The sequence below is a fragment of the Dermacentor albipictus genome, chromosome 1 (assembly GCF_038994185.2).
Source record: "Dermacentor albipictus isolate Rhodes 1998 colony chromosome 1, USDA_Dalb.pri_finalv2, whole genome shotgun sequence".
Classification (NCBI taxonomy): Eukaryota; Metazoa; Arthropoda; class Arachnida; order Ixodida; family Ixodidae; genus Dermacentor; species Dermacentor albipictus.
In genome coordinates, this window is record NC_091821.1 from 521,922,329 (window position 1) to 521,937,191 (window position 14,863).

Genomic DNA, 14,863 nt, shown 5'->3' on the forward strand with positions numbered 1-14,863 from the left:
ACAACATACAGTGTTTGTCGCGTTGTTTTGCCTTTCCAAACAATATCTGCTGAAAAACAACCATTCACTTTGAGGCGCTGATTCGCCTCGAAGTGAACACCGCTTGTGACCTGTCTATATGAGGCAGTACACCGGGGAAATCGGGCGGAACAACAGTGACTTCGGCTCCTGAATCAATTTTTGCACTTACGCGTACACCATTGATAGACATTCCCGCGTATCTGGCATTTGAGCTGTTCAGTGTCCCAACAAAAAAGTTTTGTCCATCACCTTCTAGCATAGACACGCCCACCTGGTTGTTTTCTGTTCTCTTGCGACACGCCACGGTGAAATGTCCCTTGATACCACAGTGGTCACACCGCGCTGACCGTGCAGGGCACCGGGCTCTCGGGTGGCTTGACCGTCCGCAGAACTGGCACGCCTGCGTTCGCCGCTGTGCTGTAGCGCCAGGCTCCCAGTTGTTGGACGGCTTCCTCGTTGTTCGTCGGACTACGTCAAGTTCGCCTGTATTCGCCTCAGTGCTGACGGCGCGGAGTTCCAGTTGCTGTCGGTGAACTGTTTCCTTGAGCCTGGCCCTCGCCAGAGCGGTCGCTAGCGTAAGGGTGGCATCCATCTGGAGCGCTTCCGACAGCTGCGCGTCCTCAAGGCCGACCACAAATCTGTCGCGGATCATTCGATCTTGAAATTCTGCAAATTCACAGCGGTCTGCAAGCTCGTGCAGGGCTGTCACAAAGTTGTCCGCACTTTCCCCGGGTTCTTGCTTTCGTCGATGGAAATTTGCGCTTTCATAGACTATATTCTTCGTGGCCACAAAATGGGCGTGAAACTTTTTCTTCACTGTCTCGTAGCTTTGACACTCCTCTTCGGTAAGACCGAATGTCTGAAAATTTTTTTTTGCCTGCCTGCCCATGGTGTACAAAAGCGTTCGCACCTGGGCCTCTTCTGTTCTGTCGTTGAGCCTCGACGCGTAGCGGTAGTCGTCGAATGACATAATCCATTCTGGCCATTCGGAAGTCCGGTCGAAGTTGAAGGGTGTCGGTGGCGGGATGGCTGCCGGTGGCAGGGCTGCCACTGGCGGAGCCGTCATCGCGCAGATCGAACGCCGGGTGAGCGCCGCAAAGGCAACTAGGATGGGGGGGTCGATCCCGCTTCTGACACCATGTAGTGTCCGCTGCCGGAGCTGTGGTGCAAGCAAAAGACTGACGCCACTCCGATGTAGCCACGAACCCAAAAAGCCCCGTGTTTATTAGACAGCCGCTTTTTATCCCTTTTGCTCCATGACGTCACAGCCTGCGCACATGAGTGCTGAGTCAGATCAGAGAACTGATAACACTACAAAGCTTTTAGTTAAACTTCGTACATGTTTGTTGACAGCAAGCTGGTCGATTGGATAGCCGATTACTTACAGTCAAGTTCTCAATTTGTTATGTTTAACCGTGCGAAGTCATCAGAGGTACAGATTACATCTGGGCTGCCTCAAGGCTTGGTCCTAGTGCCGCTTTTGTTCATTATTTTCATAAATGACGTAGCAGAAATCATCGGCGACACTGAAGTTAAACTTAGAATGTATGCAGACGACTGCGTTATCTGCAATCTCTGATGGAATCTCTCTAGATCAGCATCTCTGATGGTGATGATCAGGTTGCACTAAACAATGCTTTTTTATTGTTTTGTATCTGGAATGAAACCTGGCAAATGTCTATTAACTTCAAAAAGACTGTAGCTATGACCTTTTCAAACAAGAAACAGCCCCTTTCTTTTACTAATGCTAATGACGGGGTCAGTCTAATACATGTTACGGAGTTTAGGTACCTCGGTGTAACTCGATGTAACATCAAATTTGAAATGTCACAAGCACGTTAAAATAATCTGCAATAAGGCTCGTCGTAAACTTTGGTATCTCCAACGCACGTTAAGCAGCTTGACAAGAGAATGCAAATTGACTGCGTCCAAAACTTTGGTCAGGCCCATACTAGAATATTGTCACGTGGTCGTGACGTCAAAGAACACAGTAGCAATACTGTGAACGACAAAACAAACTTTTATGGGGCGAACCAGTGCCCACAAAACAGGCTACACTTATAGCACAACGATAGCGGCGAACACGCTCGGCGATCATCGAAAATCTGATCACCGGGCAAAGCGCGTCGGCTTTTATACAGCAGTCGTCGAATGTTCCAGACTAATCGTTCGGGCCCACGTGCCTTCCACAAAGTTCTACACCATTCGCGTCACGCGATGAAATGAGATAACACAAGGTTTGGCGACAACAGACAGCCGGGTAGAAGCATCGATAACTTTCCAGAATCTTCGGATACATGCAGGTGCGTGCCGCGCTGTGCGATTACATTTCTTAAGCGGCGAAACATGGTCGCCCGGTAAAGATAAGTACACGTGTCAATACCCCCCTCTTAAAAAGCATCGACCCGATGCTGCAAACAAACGAAGGTAATAAACAAAAGCACTCGTAGCAAAAAAAAAGAACAAAAATGGCGAAGTTCGTCAGCGTCCGTAAAAGGGTTTAAGGCGCACCACGTGGACCACTTCAGATCGTGTGCGGTGCCGCTGTGAATGCGAAATGCCGTCTGGCATGACCTCATAGTCCAGTGCGCCAATACGTCGAATGACCTTGTAGGGTCCGAAATAGCGTCGCAGTAGTTTCTCACTCGGTCCTCGTCGGCGTATCGGGGTCCATACCCAAACGCGGTCGCCGGGCTGGTACTCGACGAAGCATCGTCGGAGGTTGTAGTGTCGGCTGTCGGTCCTCTGCTGGTTCTTGATCCGCAGGCGGGCGAGCTGTCGGGCTTCTTCGGCGCGCTGGAGGTAGGTAGCGACGTCAAGGTTCTCATCAGTGACGTGCGGCAGCATGGCGTCGAGCGTCGTCGTCGGGTTCCTGCCATAGACCAGCTTGAACGGCGTGATCTGTGTTGTTTCTTGCACCGCCATGTTGTAAGCGAATGTTACGTACGGCAGCACGGTATCCCAGGTCTTGTGTTCGACGTCGACGTACATCGCTAGCATGTCGGCGAGGGTCTTATTCAGCCGCTCCGTAAAACCATTCGTCTGCGGGTGGTAGGCCGTTGTCCTCCTGTGCCTTGTCTGACTGTATTTCAGAATGGCTTGGGTGAGCTCCGCTGTGAAGGCCGTTCCTCTGTCGGTGATGAGGACTTCTGGGGCGCCATGTCGCAGCAGGATGTTTTCGACAAAGAATTTTGCCACTTCGGCTGCGCTACCTTTCGGCAGTGCTTTTGTTTCAGCGAAGCGGGTGAGGTAGTCCGTCGCCACGACGATCCACTTATTTCCGGTTATTGACATCAGAAAGGGTCCCAGCAAGTCCATCCCGATCTGCTGGAATGGTCGACAAGGAGGCTCGATTGGCTGTAGTAATCCGGCTGGCCTCGTCGGCGGTGTCTTGCGTCGCTGACAGTCTCGGCATGTTCTGACATAACGGGCGACGTCGGCGGTCAGGCGCGGCCAATAATACTTTTCTTGTATCCTCGATAGTGTCCGGGAAAATCCGAGGTGTCCAGCGGTCGGATCGTCATGTAGGGCGTGCAATACTTCTGGACGAAGTCCTGACGGGACAACAAGAAAATAATTGGCGCTGACTGGTGAGAAGTTCTTCTTCATGAGTAGATTGTTTTGAAGCGTGAAGGAAGATAATCCGCGCTTAAATGCCCTGGGGACAACGTTGGTGTGCCCTTCGAAATATTCCACGAGGCCTTTTAGCTCCGGGTCTGCCCGTTGCTGTTCGGCGAAGTCTTCCGCGCTTATCATTCCAAGAAAGGCGTCGTCATTCTCGTCATCTTGCGGCGGCGGGTCAATGGGTGCGCGTGATAGACAATCGGCATCGGAGTGTTTTCGTCCGGACTTGTAGGTTACAGTGATGTCGTATTCTTGTAGTCTGAGGCTCCACCGTGCCAGTCGTCCTGAAGGATCCTTTATATTCGCTAGCCAACACAACGTGTGATGGTCACTGACGACTTTGAATGGCCTGCCATAAAGATAAGGGCGAAATTTAGCTGTAGCCCAAACGATGGCGAGGCATTCCTTTTCGGTCGTAGAATAGTTGCCTTCCGCTTTTGGCAGCGACCGGCTAGCGTAAGCTATCACCTGTTCGACTCCGTTTCTCCTCTGGACTGGAACGGCACCGAGGCCTAGGCTACTGGCGTCAGTATGGATTTCTGTATCGATGTACTCGTCGAAGTGCGCAAGCACCGGCGGCGAGTGCATGCGTCGTTTGTTCTTCAAATGCGTCGGCCTGCGGCGTTTCCCACTTGAACTCAACATCACAGTTAGTTAGACGTGTCAACTGCTCGGCGATGCGTGAAAAGTCCTTGACAAAGCGCCTGTAGTAGGCACACATGCCAAGGAATCTACGCACTGCCTTCTTGTCGATGGGTTGTGGGAACTGCGCGATGGCAGCTGTCTTTTGCGGGTCTGGGCGGACACCAGATTTGCTGATTACGTGGCCTAGGAACAGAAGCTCATCCTAAGCAAAGCGGCACTTTTCCGGCTTCAGAGTGAGCCCTGATGACTTGATGGCATCTAGTACTGTCGCAAGCCCCCTCAGGTGATCGTCGAAATTTCCGGCGAAGACGACGACGTCATCCAAGTAAACGAGACAGGTCTGCCACTTCAATCCTGCTAAAACCGTGTCCATCACGCGCTGGAACGTTGCAGGCGCCGAGCACAGTCCGAATGGCATAACCTTGAACTCATAGAGGCCGTCTGGGGTGATGAAGGCCGTCTTTTCGCGATCTCTTTCGTCGACTTCTATTTGCCAATAGCCAGACTTGAGGTCCATTGACGAGAAGTATTTTGCGTTGCAGAGCCGATCCAATGCGTCGTCTGTCCATGGGAGGGGGTATACGTCCTTCTTCGTGATCTTGTTCAGACGACGATAATCGACGCAGAAACGTAGGGTTCCGTCCTTTTTCTTCACCAGGACAACAGGGGATGCCCACGGGCTTTTCGACGGCTGGATGATGTCGTCGCGCAGCATTTGGTCGACTTGTTCTCTTATAGCTTCGCGTTCTCGCGGCGAAACTCGGTAAGGGCTCTGGCGGAGTCGTCGAGCGGAGTCTTCGGTTATTATGCGATGCTTGGCGACTGGTGTTTGTCGAATCCTCGATGACGTCGAGAAGCAGCCTTTGTATCGTTGGAGCAGACTTCTGAGCTGCTGTTGCTTAATCACGGGGAGACTTGGATTAATGTCGTAGTCTGGTTCGGGAACCATGGTTGTCGGGGTAGATGCGGCTGAATCCGAGAGGACAAATGCATTACTGGTTTCCGCAATTTCCTCGATGTACGCGATCGTCGTGCCCTTGTTGATGTGCTTGAACTCTCGGCTGAAGTTTGTCAGCAACACTTCAGTTTTCCCTCCATGCAGTCGAGCGATCCCTCTTGCGACGCAAATTTCACGGTCTAGCAGTAGACGTTGGTCGCCTTCGATGACGCCTTCTACGTCAGCGGGTGTTTCAGTGCTGACCGAAATAACAATCCTCGAGTGAGGCGGGATGCTCACTTGATCTTCGAGAACATTCAAGGCGTGGTGACTACGAAAGCTCTCCGGCGGTATCGCTTGATCTTCCGACAGCGTTATCGATTTCGACTTCAGGTCTATGATTGCGCCGTGTTGGTTCAGGAAGTCCATGCCGAGAATGACGTCTCGTGAACACTGTTCGAGGGTAACGAAGGTGGCAGGGTAAGTCCGGTCATGAACGGTTATTCTTGCCGTGCAGATTCCAGTCGGCGTAATGAGGTGTCCTCCAGCGGTCCGAATTTGAGGGCCCTCCCATGCAGTCTCAACCTTCTTCAACTGGGCGGCGATGTGTCCACTCATTACGGAGTAATCGGCCCCGGTGTCGACTAAGGCAGTGACTGTGTGGCCATCGGTGGTTCTTTGTCTGGCGTTGCAGTTGTGTCTTGGTGTCGGATCACGGCTGCGCCGCGTTGAACTGAAGCTGGAACGTCGCGTCGTCAAGCCGTCTTTCGTCGGTGTAGTCTTGGCTTCCCGACTTCGTCGGGACGGCGGCGGATCTTCGTCAGTTCGACGAACAGCAACCGCACCTCCATCTGTTGCCGCTTTTAGTTTTCCGGATATGGGTTCGCTGACCGGCCCCGGGCTGGGCCAGTGTATGGTCGGCGCTGCGGCGACAGGTAGCGGCCTGGTGATGGCGAACGCGACGGTCGTCGAGTGCTCCACTCAGTAGTGGCGAGGTAGTCAATTACACATGGCCGGCTGCGGTACCGTACACTGCGGTACACATGGCCGGCTTCTCCGCAGTGATAGCAGAGCGGGCGGTGGTCGGGTGCTCACCAAATGTCCGTCTTCCTCGTGTAGGTGCGCTGGGCGATGGGTGGGCGTGTTGGCGGCGGCGGCTGACGACAGAATTGCGTCGTTGCAGAGCCCTGGCGTGGTCGCGGAGGGGGACCTTGACGGCGTACGACGGCGGCGTAGGTCATCGCTTTGGGCTGAAGTTGCGGTAATTGGGGTTGCACCTCCGGAACTCCAAGCGACCGCTGAACCTCATCTTTGATGATGTCAGCGATCGAGGCCACTTGAGGCTGCGACGACGGGAAGATCTTCTGAAGCTCCTCTCGTACGACTGCCCTGATAGCCTCGCGCAGGTCATTGGATTCCAGTGATTGAAGTCCGGCATAGTTTGTAGAGTTGGTGCGGCGGTCGAATTGCCGGTTTCGCATCTCGAGTGTCTTCTCGATGCTAGTGGCCTCGCGAAGAAACTCGTCGACGGTCTTCGGTGGGTTTCGTACCATACCGGCGAAAAGTTCCTCCTTTACACCACGCATTAGTAGCCGGACTTTCTTTTCCTTCGACATTTCCGGGTCGGCGTGGCGGAATAGGCGGCTCATTTCTTCTGTAAAAATCATGGTGGTCTCGTTAGGCAGCTGCACTCGGGTTTCTAGTAGTGCTTGGGCACGTTCTCGGCGTACGACGCTTGTGAATGTGTGCAGGAAGCCGCTTCGGAAAAGGTTCCAGGTCGTTAAGGTGGCTTCTCTGTTCTCGAACCACGTCCTGGCAGCGTCTTCTAATGCGAAGAAGACATGTTGCAGTTTGTTGTCGCTGTTCCAGCTGTTAAATGCAGCGACCCTCTCGTACGTCTCGAGCCAGGTTTCTGGGTCCTCCAATGTTGAACCGTGGAACGTGGGGGGCTCCCTGGGCTGCTGCAGCACGACGGGGGATGCTGGGGCTGCCATTGGGGTGGACTTCGTGGCAAACTTCCTACTCGTCTCGGGTAGAAGTCCGTGCTCTGGGGGCAGTCCGTGCAGTCGGCGGCTAGCACGCTGGTCTTGGGCGACGTTGGTTTTGTCCTCGGGTTTTGGGCTTGGATCGCGGCTTTGCGGGGGCGTTTGGTACATGAATGCACAAGCACCTCCACCAGATGTCACGTGGTTGTGACGTCAAAGAACAGAGTAGCAATACTGTGAACGACAAAACAAACTTTTATTGGGCGAACCTGTGCCCAGAAAACAGGCTACACTTATAGCACAACGATAGCGGCGAACACGCTCGGCGATCGTCGAAAATCTGATCACCAGGCAAAGCGCATCGGCGTTTATACAGCAGTCGTCGAATGTTCCAGACTAATCGTTCGGGCCCACGTGCCTTCCACAAAGTTCTACACCATTCGCATCATGCGATGACATGAGATAACACAAGGTTCGGCGACAACAGACAGCCGGGTAGAAGCATCGATAGCTTTCCAGAAACTTCGGATACATGCAGGCGCGTGCCGCGCTGTGCGATTACATTTCTTAAGCGGTGAAACGTGGTCGCCCGATAAAGATAAGTACACGTGTCAATATGCATCGGCTGTTTGGTCACCTCACCTCGAGCACGACATAGCTATGTTAGAATCTGTCCAAAGAAAAGCAATCGGGTTCATTTTTCATCGCTATGACCGGCAATTCTCACCTACTTCGCATGCACATGTTTTAACGTTGCAATCTCTCAAACATCGGTGTACTTTTGCGCTTTCCTTCTGCATAAGATAGTTCACACCGGCTTGAGTGTTTTGGCGCCCATTTCTTTTGTTGCAGCTTCTGCACGCTGTACTTGACGATCTGATCCCCTGAACATAGTGCCCTTCAGGTCGAATCTTGATTGTTTTAAGTTTTTCTTCTTTCCGTGGACGGTGGATTTATGGAATAAACTTGATGAGTCTCTGCGCCGACTTGGTACTGAGCATTTTGGAAAAGAATTGCGTAATTATGTATTCTGTTAAGGTTTTCTTGTATTCTGGTGAATTTTGTTGAATGTATTTGTAATTGTATTTTTTATTATTTTGTACTCACTCCTGCTATGTCTCAGAAACTGAGGCAGTAGTACGTGTAAATAAAAAAGAATAAGTTGCTACATTTGCAGCTCACAACGCAACAATGTCGAGTCATGGTGCTCACAAAAAGACTGAGACCAATCCTGACCGCAGAGCTCTCGTCAAAATGGAGCATGTTGTAACATAAGCACACGGCACTTGCTTTGTGCCAGAAATGCTTAAGTGTAGTGAGAAATTGTTCTTGCGCATTCCCTTTCCATTACTTTCTTTTTATAGAAACGAATTAACTAACATTGCAACTATTGCGAATATAATTTGTTCACCATAAAGGTGGAAAAATTATCGATGACGCGCCCTCGGCAGCCAATTAGATCGCTCGCCCTACTGACGTCAATTGGGGGATTTACGTCATATGGGTAGGGGCGGCTGAAAATTTCGCCGAGCAATGTGCTGCGATCAACAGCGATGTACATTTTTAAAACCTTATAATAAATTACATGCTTTACACAGAGCATTTAGATGTGTCAATGATCCGAAGGACCTACTCTAACGACTCAGTATGTTTGTACAAAATCGTCAAAATCCTTTCAGGGTCCATTTAAGTATTTCTTGCATAGGATGCGTCTGTCGATGTGAATGGCAGGTCAACGCTGGGCCAGATTTGGATTTCAGAAAGCGGCCGCGGAGGGATAAAAGCCACGAGGACTGGACGGGGGCGTCACTGCTAGCAGGTGGCTGTGATATGTATCCAGGCACAGCGCAAGATAAGTTCAGTGCTGCGAGTACTGTTGCAATCTGCATGAGAAGGCGAAAAGGCATCTGATTGGCATGTGTCATTGCTGTACTTCCATGCCTACTCTGTAGGCGATAATCCAAACGCGCCACCGTTCCCTGCTACAGGCAGCGCACTATGGGCATCACGTTTTGCTTCGGCGGCATCTGACATGCCCACCAGCTCGATTTCATTTCGGTTTCTCATCGCACTATTAAAACACCACACAATACGAAAACAACAAAACGCATCTCGGGCCGTCGGAGCACCACCAGAACAATGCACGTGAGCATATCCTGCTGTAATGATCCACGCGACGCTTCGCATTACGTAGATGTCAACAATAGTTGAGTCAGTCAATTTTTTTAGTTACATCAGATCGTACGTTTTCCCGGTTAGTACGTTTTTTCTCGCATTTTTTTCCAATACCCAATACATGTGAACGAGATACTACTGTTTGTCCGATTTAATGAGAGTTTGATGCCATTAAATATTGCATACTGCCTGCTGGGACCAGAGGGCAAGTCCAATTTTCCGAATTAGCGAGGTTGTTCTTCTACAAGCCTTGAAGCTTCGGCCACCATACACGTGCGACGGGTTTTGCTTTTTTTCACTCCAAAGACGTGAATTGAACTGAGATGCACGAACAACAATGTAGAAGACTAAGTGGACAACTGCCTCTCTTCCGGAGTGCACTTAGAAAGGCTGTGGCATGTCCATGGGCTTGCTCTACATATACAGGGTGGGGTCTACCTTACACGCCCTTGTTCTGTAATCTTCTTTTCTTCGGGCTCACTTGGAGTTCAGCGAATGCCTCTTGGAAGTCAGAATGGTAGAAGCAGCTTTATACCGCAATATGAAGTCCTCATACACACTCTATGCACAGGGAAACCCACTCTATTGAATATTTGTTTATTTGTTTATTGACAAAACAATGCTCAAGAGAGGTTTGTCTTGGTGCCAAGGCAAAAGGCGGCATTAAAAGCCACCAGACTAGGCCTTTGACACCAGACAACGCGCGCAGCACACAACATGAGCGCAACATACTTCAAAACATAATGCATAATATCGAACACATACAAATAAAAATGCATGTACAGAGTATCAAACACGATAAAGCAAGAAACACATTCATCAACTAGACACAGAACTATTAAGGCCAATGGACTACAATTGGATTTGAAGAGAACAAAACAAATGTACAACAAAATTACAACTGTAGGAGGAAATACATTTTAGTTAGTTTTCTGAAAGCAAGCAAGGAGGGCACTCTCCATTGTATCTAAAAATGATGGATAACAATTCAGTAGGTTCGGAATTTGCCATTTTAATAATTGCACACCGTATATAGTTCTCGTTTTAATCTTTACAAAGTCTTTATTTCTGAAATAATATGGTGTCTCCGTATTTGTATATGTATGGAAAAACAGCTCACGATTTGCTTTTAATTCGAGAAATATCAATTCCAACAAACGCTGTTTATATAACATTTCTATGTGAAGTATCCGGTTCTCGGCAAAGTATGGGGATGTATGATCACGACTAGACGGGTTTTGAATGAATCGTATACTTTTCTTCTGCGTTATGTATAGTTGTTCCAAATTATACTTTGATGTAACCCCCCAAACTAGTAGACAATATATGTACAGTACTAAAATAAAGTTGCCGTTTTAATCTTATTGGCAACAACGTCCGAAATCTATTTAGCATTCCAATTGATTTAGCAATGATACCCACTATAAAATTCACGTGACTTGTCCATCGAAGATTTTCATGAAATATTACCCCTAAAAACTTGTATTCTGAAGCCTGCTCTAACGGACATGATATAAACGTTATAGAACTATCAAGGTGAACTGGTTTATTAACGGATGAGAAGACAATGTATTTGGTTTTTCTAACATTCAATAAGAGTTTATTTTCATCTAACCAGCAGGACAAATTTTGAAGCCATAAGTTAACAGTACGAGTGAGAGACGAAAGGTTATTAGATGTAAAAAAACATTTGTATTGTCTGCGTAAAGGACAATGTCTGTGGTCAGAGGGATGTTGACAATATCGTTTATATACAGCAAGAATATTGTTGGTCCTAATATAGATCCTTGCGGAACTCCATAACTTATGAATTCCGTATCCGACTGTACATTCTTAATTACAACGAACTGAGTACGGTTAGTCAGGTAACTACGCAGTAACTTAAGTGGAAGTTCTCTTATTCCATAATAAGGTAACTTTGCAAACAGTATGAGATGTTTAATAGAATCGAAGGCTTTGTTAAAATCTAGGAAAATGCCTATTGTATACAGTTGATTTTCTATATTAGTTACAATTTTTTCTCTAATGTTTAGTAATGCTGACTCAGTCGATTTACCTTGTTGAAATCCGTACTGATATTCGGATATTAGGTTGTGCTTACATAAATGCTGAGAAATTCTACAATTTATAACTTTCTCTGCTATATTAGAAAATAGCGGAAGTACTGATATTGGTCTGTAGTTAGAAATACAGTCTAGAGGACCACCTTTATGCAGAACTGAAACCCTAGGAACTTTCATTTTATCCGGAAATATTCCTGTCAACAAAATAGTATTCATTAAATGGCAAACTACATCGGATAGCAAATCCGAGACCGCTTTAATTGGGGCTGCTTTAGTGCCATCGAAACCACACGAAACATTACTTTTATAAGACTGTTAATTATAGCAGCAATTTCAACTTCGGTAACCGGGTAAAGAAATAAAGTTTGTGGCAAATTGTGTTCCATATATGTTTCAAAATCCTCGCATGTGGTCCCTTCCGACACTCCAAAAGTCAAAAAGTGGTGGTTAAACTCATTAGCGAGAGCCTTACCAGGTAATCTCTGGCCATCTATTTTCATTTCTTGAGGGACGTCAGTTCGCGTTTTCCGTAGTAAGTCTTTTATAGTGCGCCAGGTTTTCTGAGGGTCATAATATATTTCGGCAAATTTACTAGCATAATAAGAAATTCGGGACTTCTTAATATCTGAGCTCAGCTTATTTCTGATCTTTTTAAATTCTAAAAGCATTGCCAAGTCTCTGTGTTTTATAAATTTATGGAAGAGTTTATTTTTTCTTTTATTCGACGCAATAGCTCTCGGGTTATCCAAGGTTTTCTTGCTTTCTTACATTTCTTAATTATCTTGATAGAAAACGCACGAACATATGCTCCAATAATTTTATCAAAAAATCCATCATAGAGGTCATTAGGATTAGTCTCTTGCATTAATGTACCCCAGTCTATCAACGATACAAGTTGTAGAAAATTATCAATACAACTCGCCGTTATAGGCCTAACACTAATGCTTGTAGCTATGGGTGTCACCCTATGCACCGAGCGTTTCGGAGCAAAACAATAAAGAGACATATGGTCACTGATAGCAGTAGTAAGTACACCAGCATTATCGAGATTTGTGAGGCATAAGTCAATCAGAGTCTCAGAAGTGGCCGTTATGCATGTGGGAACATCAATAACATTCGAAAAACCATTTAACGTTATAATATCGACAAATTCTGTAACTAAATCCGTTTGGTTCAAAATGTTTATATTTAAATCCCCTAAAATAATTAATGCCGATGTGAAAGATGAAAGATACTCCAACATTGGTTCGAAAAAGCGGTAAAACCCTTCTAAGGATCCAGAGGGTGGGCGGTAGATAACTATAAGTCTGAATACGTTAGCTGTGATGAAAAGGGACTCAAAATCTGGATTAACAACAGAGTATTCGGGTATAACATTATATGAAAATTCATTTTTGATGTAAAGGGCCATGCCACCACCCCTCCTGTTTTTTCTACATAGCCATCGAGCTGTACGACATCCCAGTCACAAGTAAACCACGTTTCACTAAACGCCAGTACATCGAAATTGTAGTGTACAGAAGACAAAAAAGAGGAAAACTTATCGTTAAGCTCAGTTAGTTTGCGCTCAATGTTGGAGGCGTTTGATTCACCCGGGACACATGCGCTCCTACTTCTAGCCACTACACAGGTTGCACAGTTCCAAGTAGCCTTCAAAGAGTCCTTTTGTTTGCGGAATTTAGAGGCGCTAAGGCCATAGCAATCTCCAATGTGGTAAGGGTAATCACAGGAAGCACATGTTATGAACAAATCACCCTCAGACACTTGGCCATGACACTTTAGGCACTCGATCAAGCTTCCCTTAGACATCGCAGAGAAAACGGCAGCGGCAGCAGCAGCAGCAGCAACGGTAGCACAAGAAATAACTTATAGTACAAAAAGGCCGAAAAGCAACCAACCTGCAAAGTAGTTGGGCAAAAATTAGGCAACATTGAAGCGTGCGCCCGTTGCCGCTGCTGCGTGAGAAATGTCAGAGCCTCCGGTGGTCCGTTCCTTTATACGCTTCCAGCGTCCGTCGTCGATGCTGTCGGCGCCATGCAACTTTCGCCGAGCCAGTAGCTTCTTATCCGGTCCGTAGGTCAGGTGAAGGTGATAGCGCAGTGAATGCTTCTGCAAAGTAGTTGGGCAAAAATTAGGCAATGTTGAAGCGTGCACCCGGTGCCGCTGCTGCGTGAGAAATGTTGGAGCCTCCGGTGGTCCGTTCCTTTATACGCTTCCAGCATCCGTCGTCGATGCTGTCGGCGCCATGCAACTTTCGCCGAGCCAGTAGCTTCTTATCCGGTCCGTAGGTCAGGTGACGGTGATAGCGCAGCGGATGCTTCTACAAAGTAGTTTTGCAAAAATTAGGCAACGTTGAAGCGTGCGCCCGTTGCCGCTGCTGCTTGACAAAATGAGCCAGACTATTTTGGTAATTTTTTCGTCCTAAGTGTCACATTGATCTTTAGAAAGCCGGCTCCTCTCTATTTATTCACTATTTCAGTTCATGTTGAGACCATATGGTGTGGAGGTTCCACACTGCACTTTTCAAAAGTGCTTATCGCTGTGCCAAATCAGCTTTGCGAAATCAGATGAAATGGCTGTTCTGGTGCTTTGTTTTCTCGATGATGCTCAATGGAAGTTGGTTTGCATTGGTGCGATAGCAAATACTGTCTCACCTGGCAAAGTTTATTAGTCGCTGCAATTTTCTTTGGCATCTAAAAACTAGACCACTGGAAACATGGCTCTCTGTCATAGTGGAACAGTAACTGAATCCATCAGCCTCACATATTAGGTGGGGTGTGACTTTGAGGCTAAAGATATTGGCAAGAAAACCTTGCTTTATATTAGAATAAATACGGTACCAAAAAATAAGTAAAAAAATTCGAGCGCATGTTTCACTGATAAATTTTCCAAGGACACTTTTCTGAAAATATTATTTAGCACAGAGCTGTTCTTTGGTGCTAGACGGAAAAGTTTCTTTCCGGTGCTTCATGATACAAAAATAGACTGTCCAAACAAGACGGAAGTTCATAGGCAAATGGAGGCTTGAAGCAACGAGCACTAGTCGAACAAGGAATGTTGCAGCGTTTCAACAAAGGGCTCACGTATTGTTTCTTGACTTGGTAGATCAGTGTTTATTTAAAAAGCCTATATATTTTTTGAATGGTGCAGAAATTTATTAGCTTCTTGTGAACTCTGATTCAGAGGACTTTGATGTTGATTACAAACTATCTTCAAGGGCCAGTGACAGTGACAAAGAGGCCATGTTGCTGAGGAATGCAAATGATGTGAATTAAAATTAATTGCCATGTCCATTTTTCACTGGATTTTCAGATTTAAATGTTTGCAGAATGGTCAGCATCATATCACTGATAAATAACATTTTAAATAAAACCCTGCTAATGTGTTACTTTGACGGAAATTCGATTTGTTCC

The 14,863-nt window shown here is 47.2% G+C and overlaps 2 protein-coding genes across 5 annotated transcripts in view; one reads left to right on the plus strand and one right to left on the minus strand.

Moving 5' to 3' along the window:
* Bap60 (Brahma-associated protein 60) overlaps positions 1 to 14,863 on the plus strand; it is a 334,908-nt gene that overhangs the window by 299,301 nt on the left and 20,744 nt on the right. The window lies entirely within an intron of this gene.
* On the minus strand, positions 65 to 1,304 carry LOC139059496 (uncharacterized). The gene has a single exon (XM_070538038.1). The coding sequence runs from the start codon at positions 1,085 to 1,087 to the stop codon at positions 65 to 67; it is 1,023 nt and encodes a 340-aa protein (XP_070394139.1). The 5' UTR covers positions 1,088 to 1,304.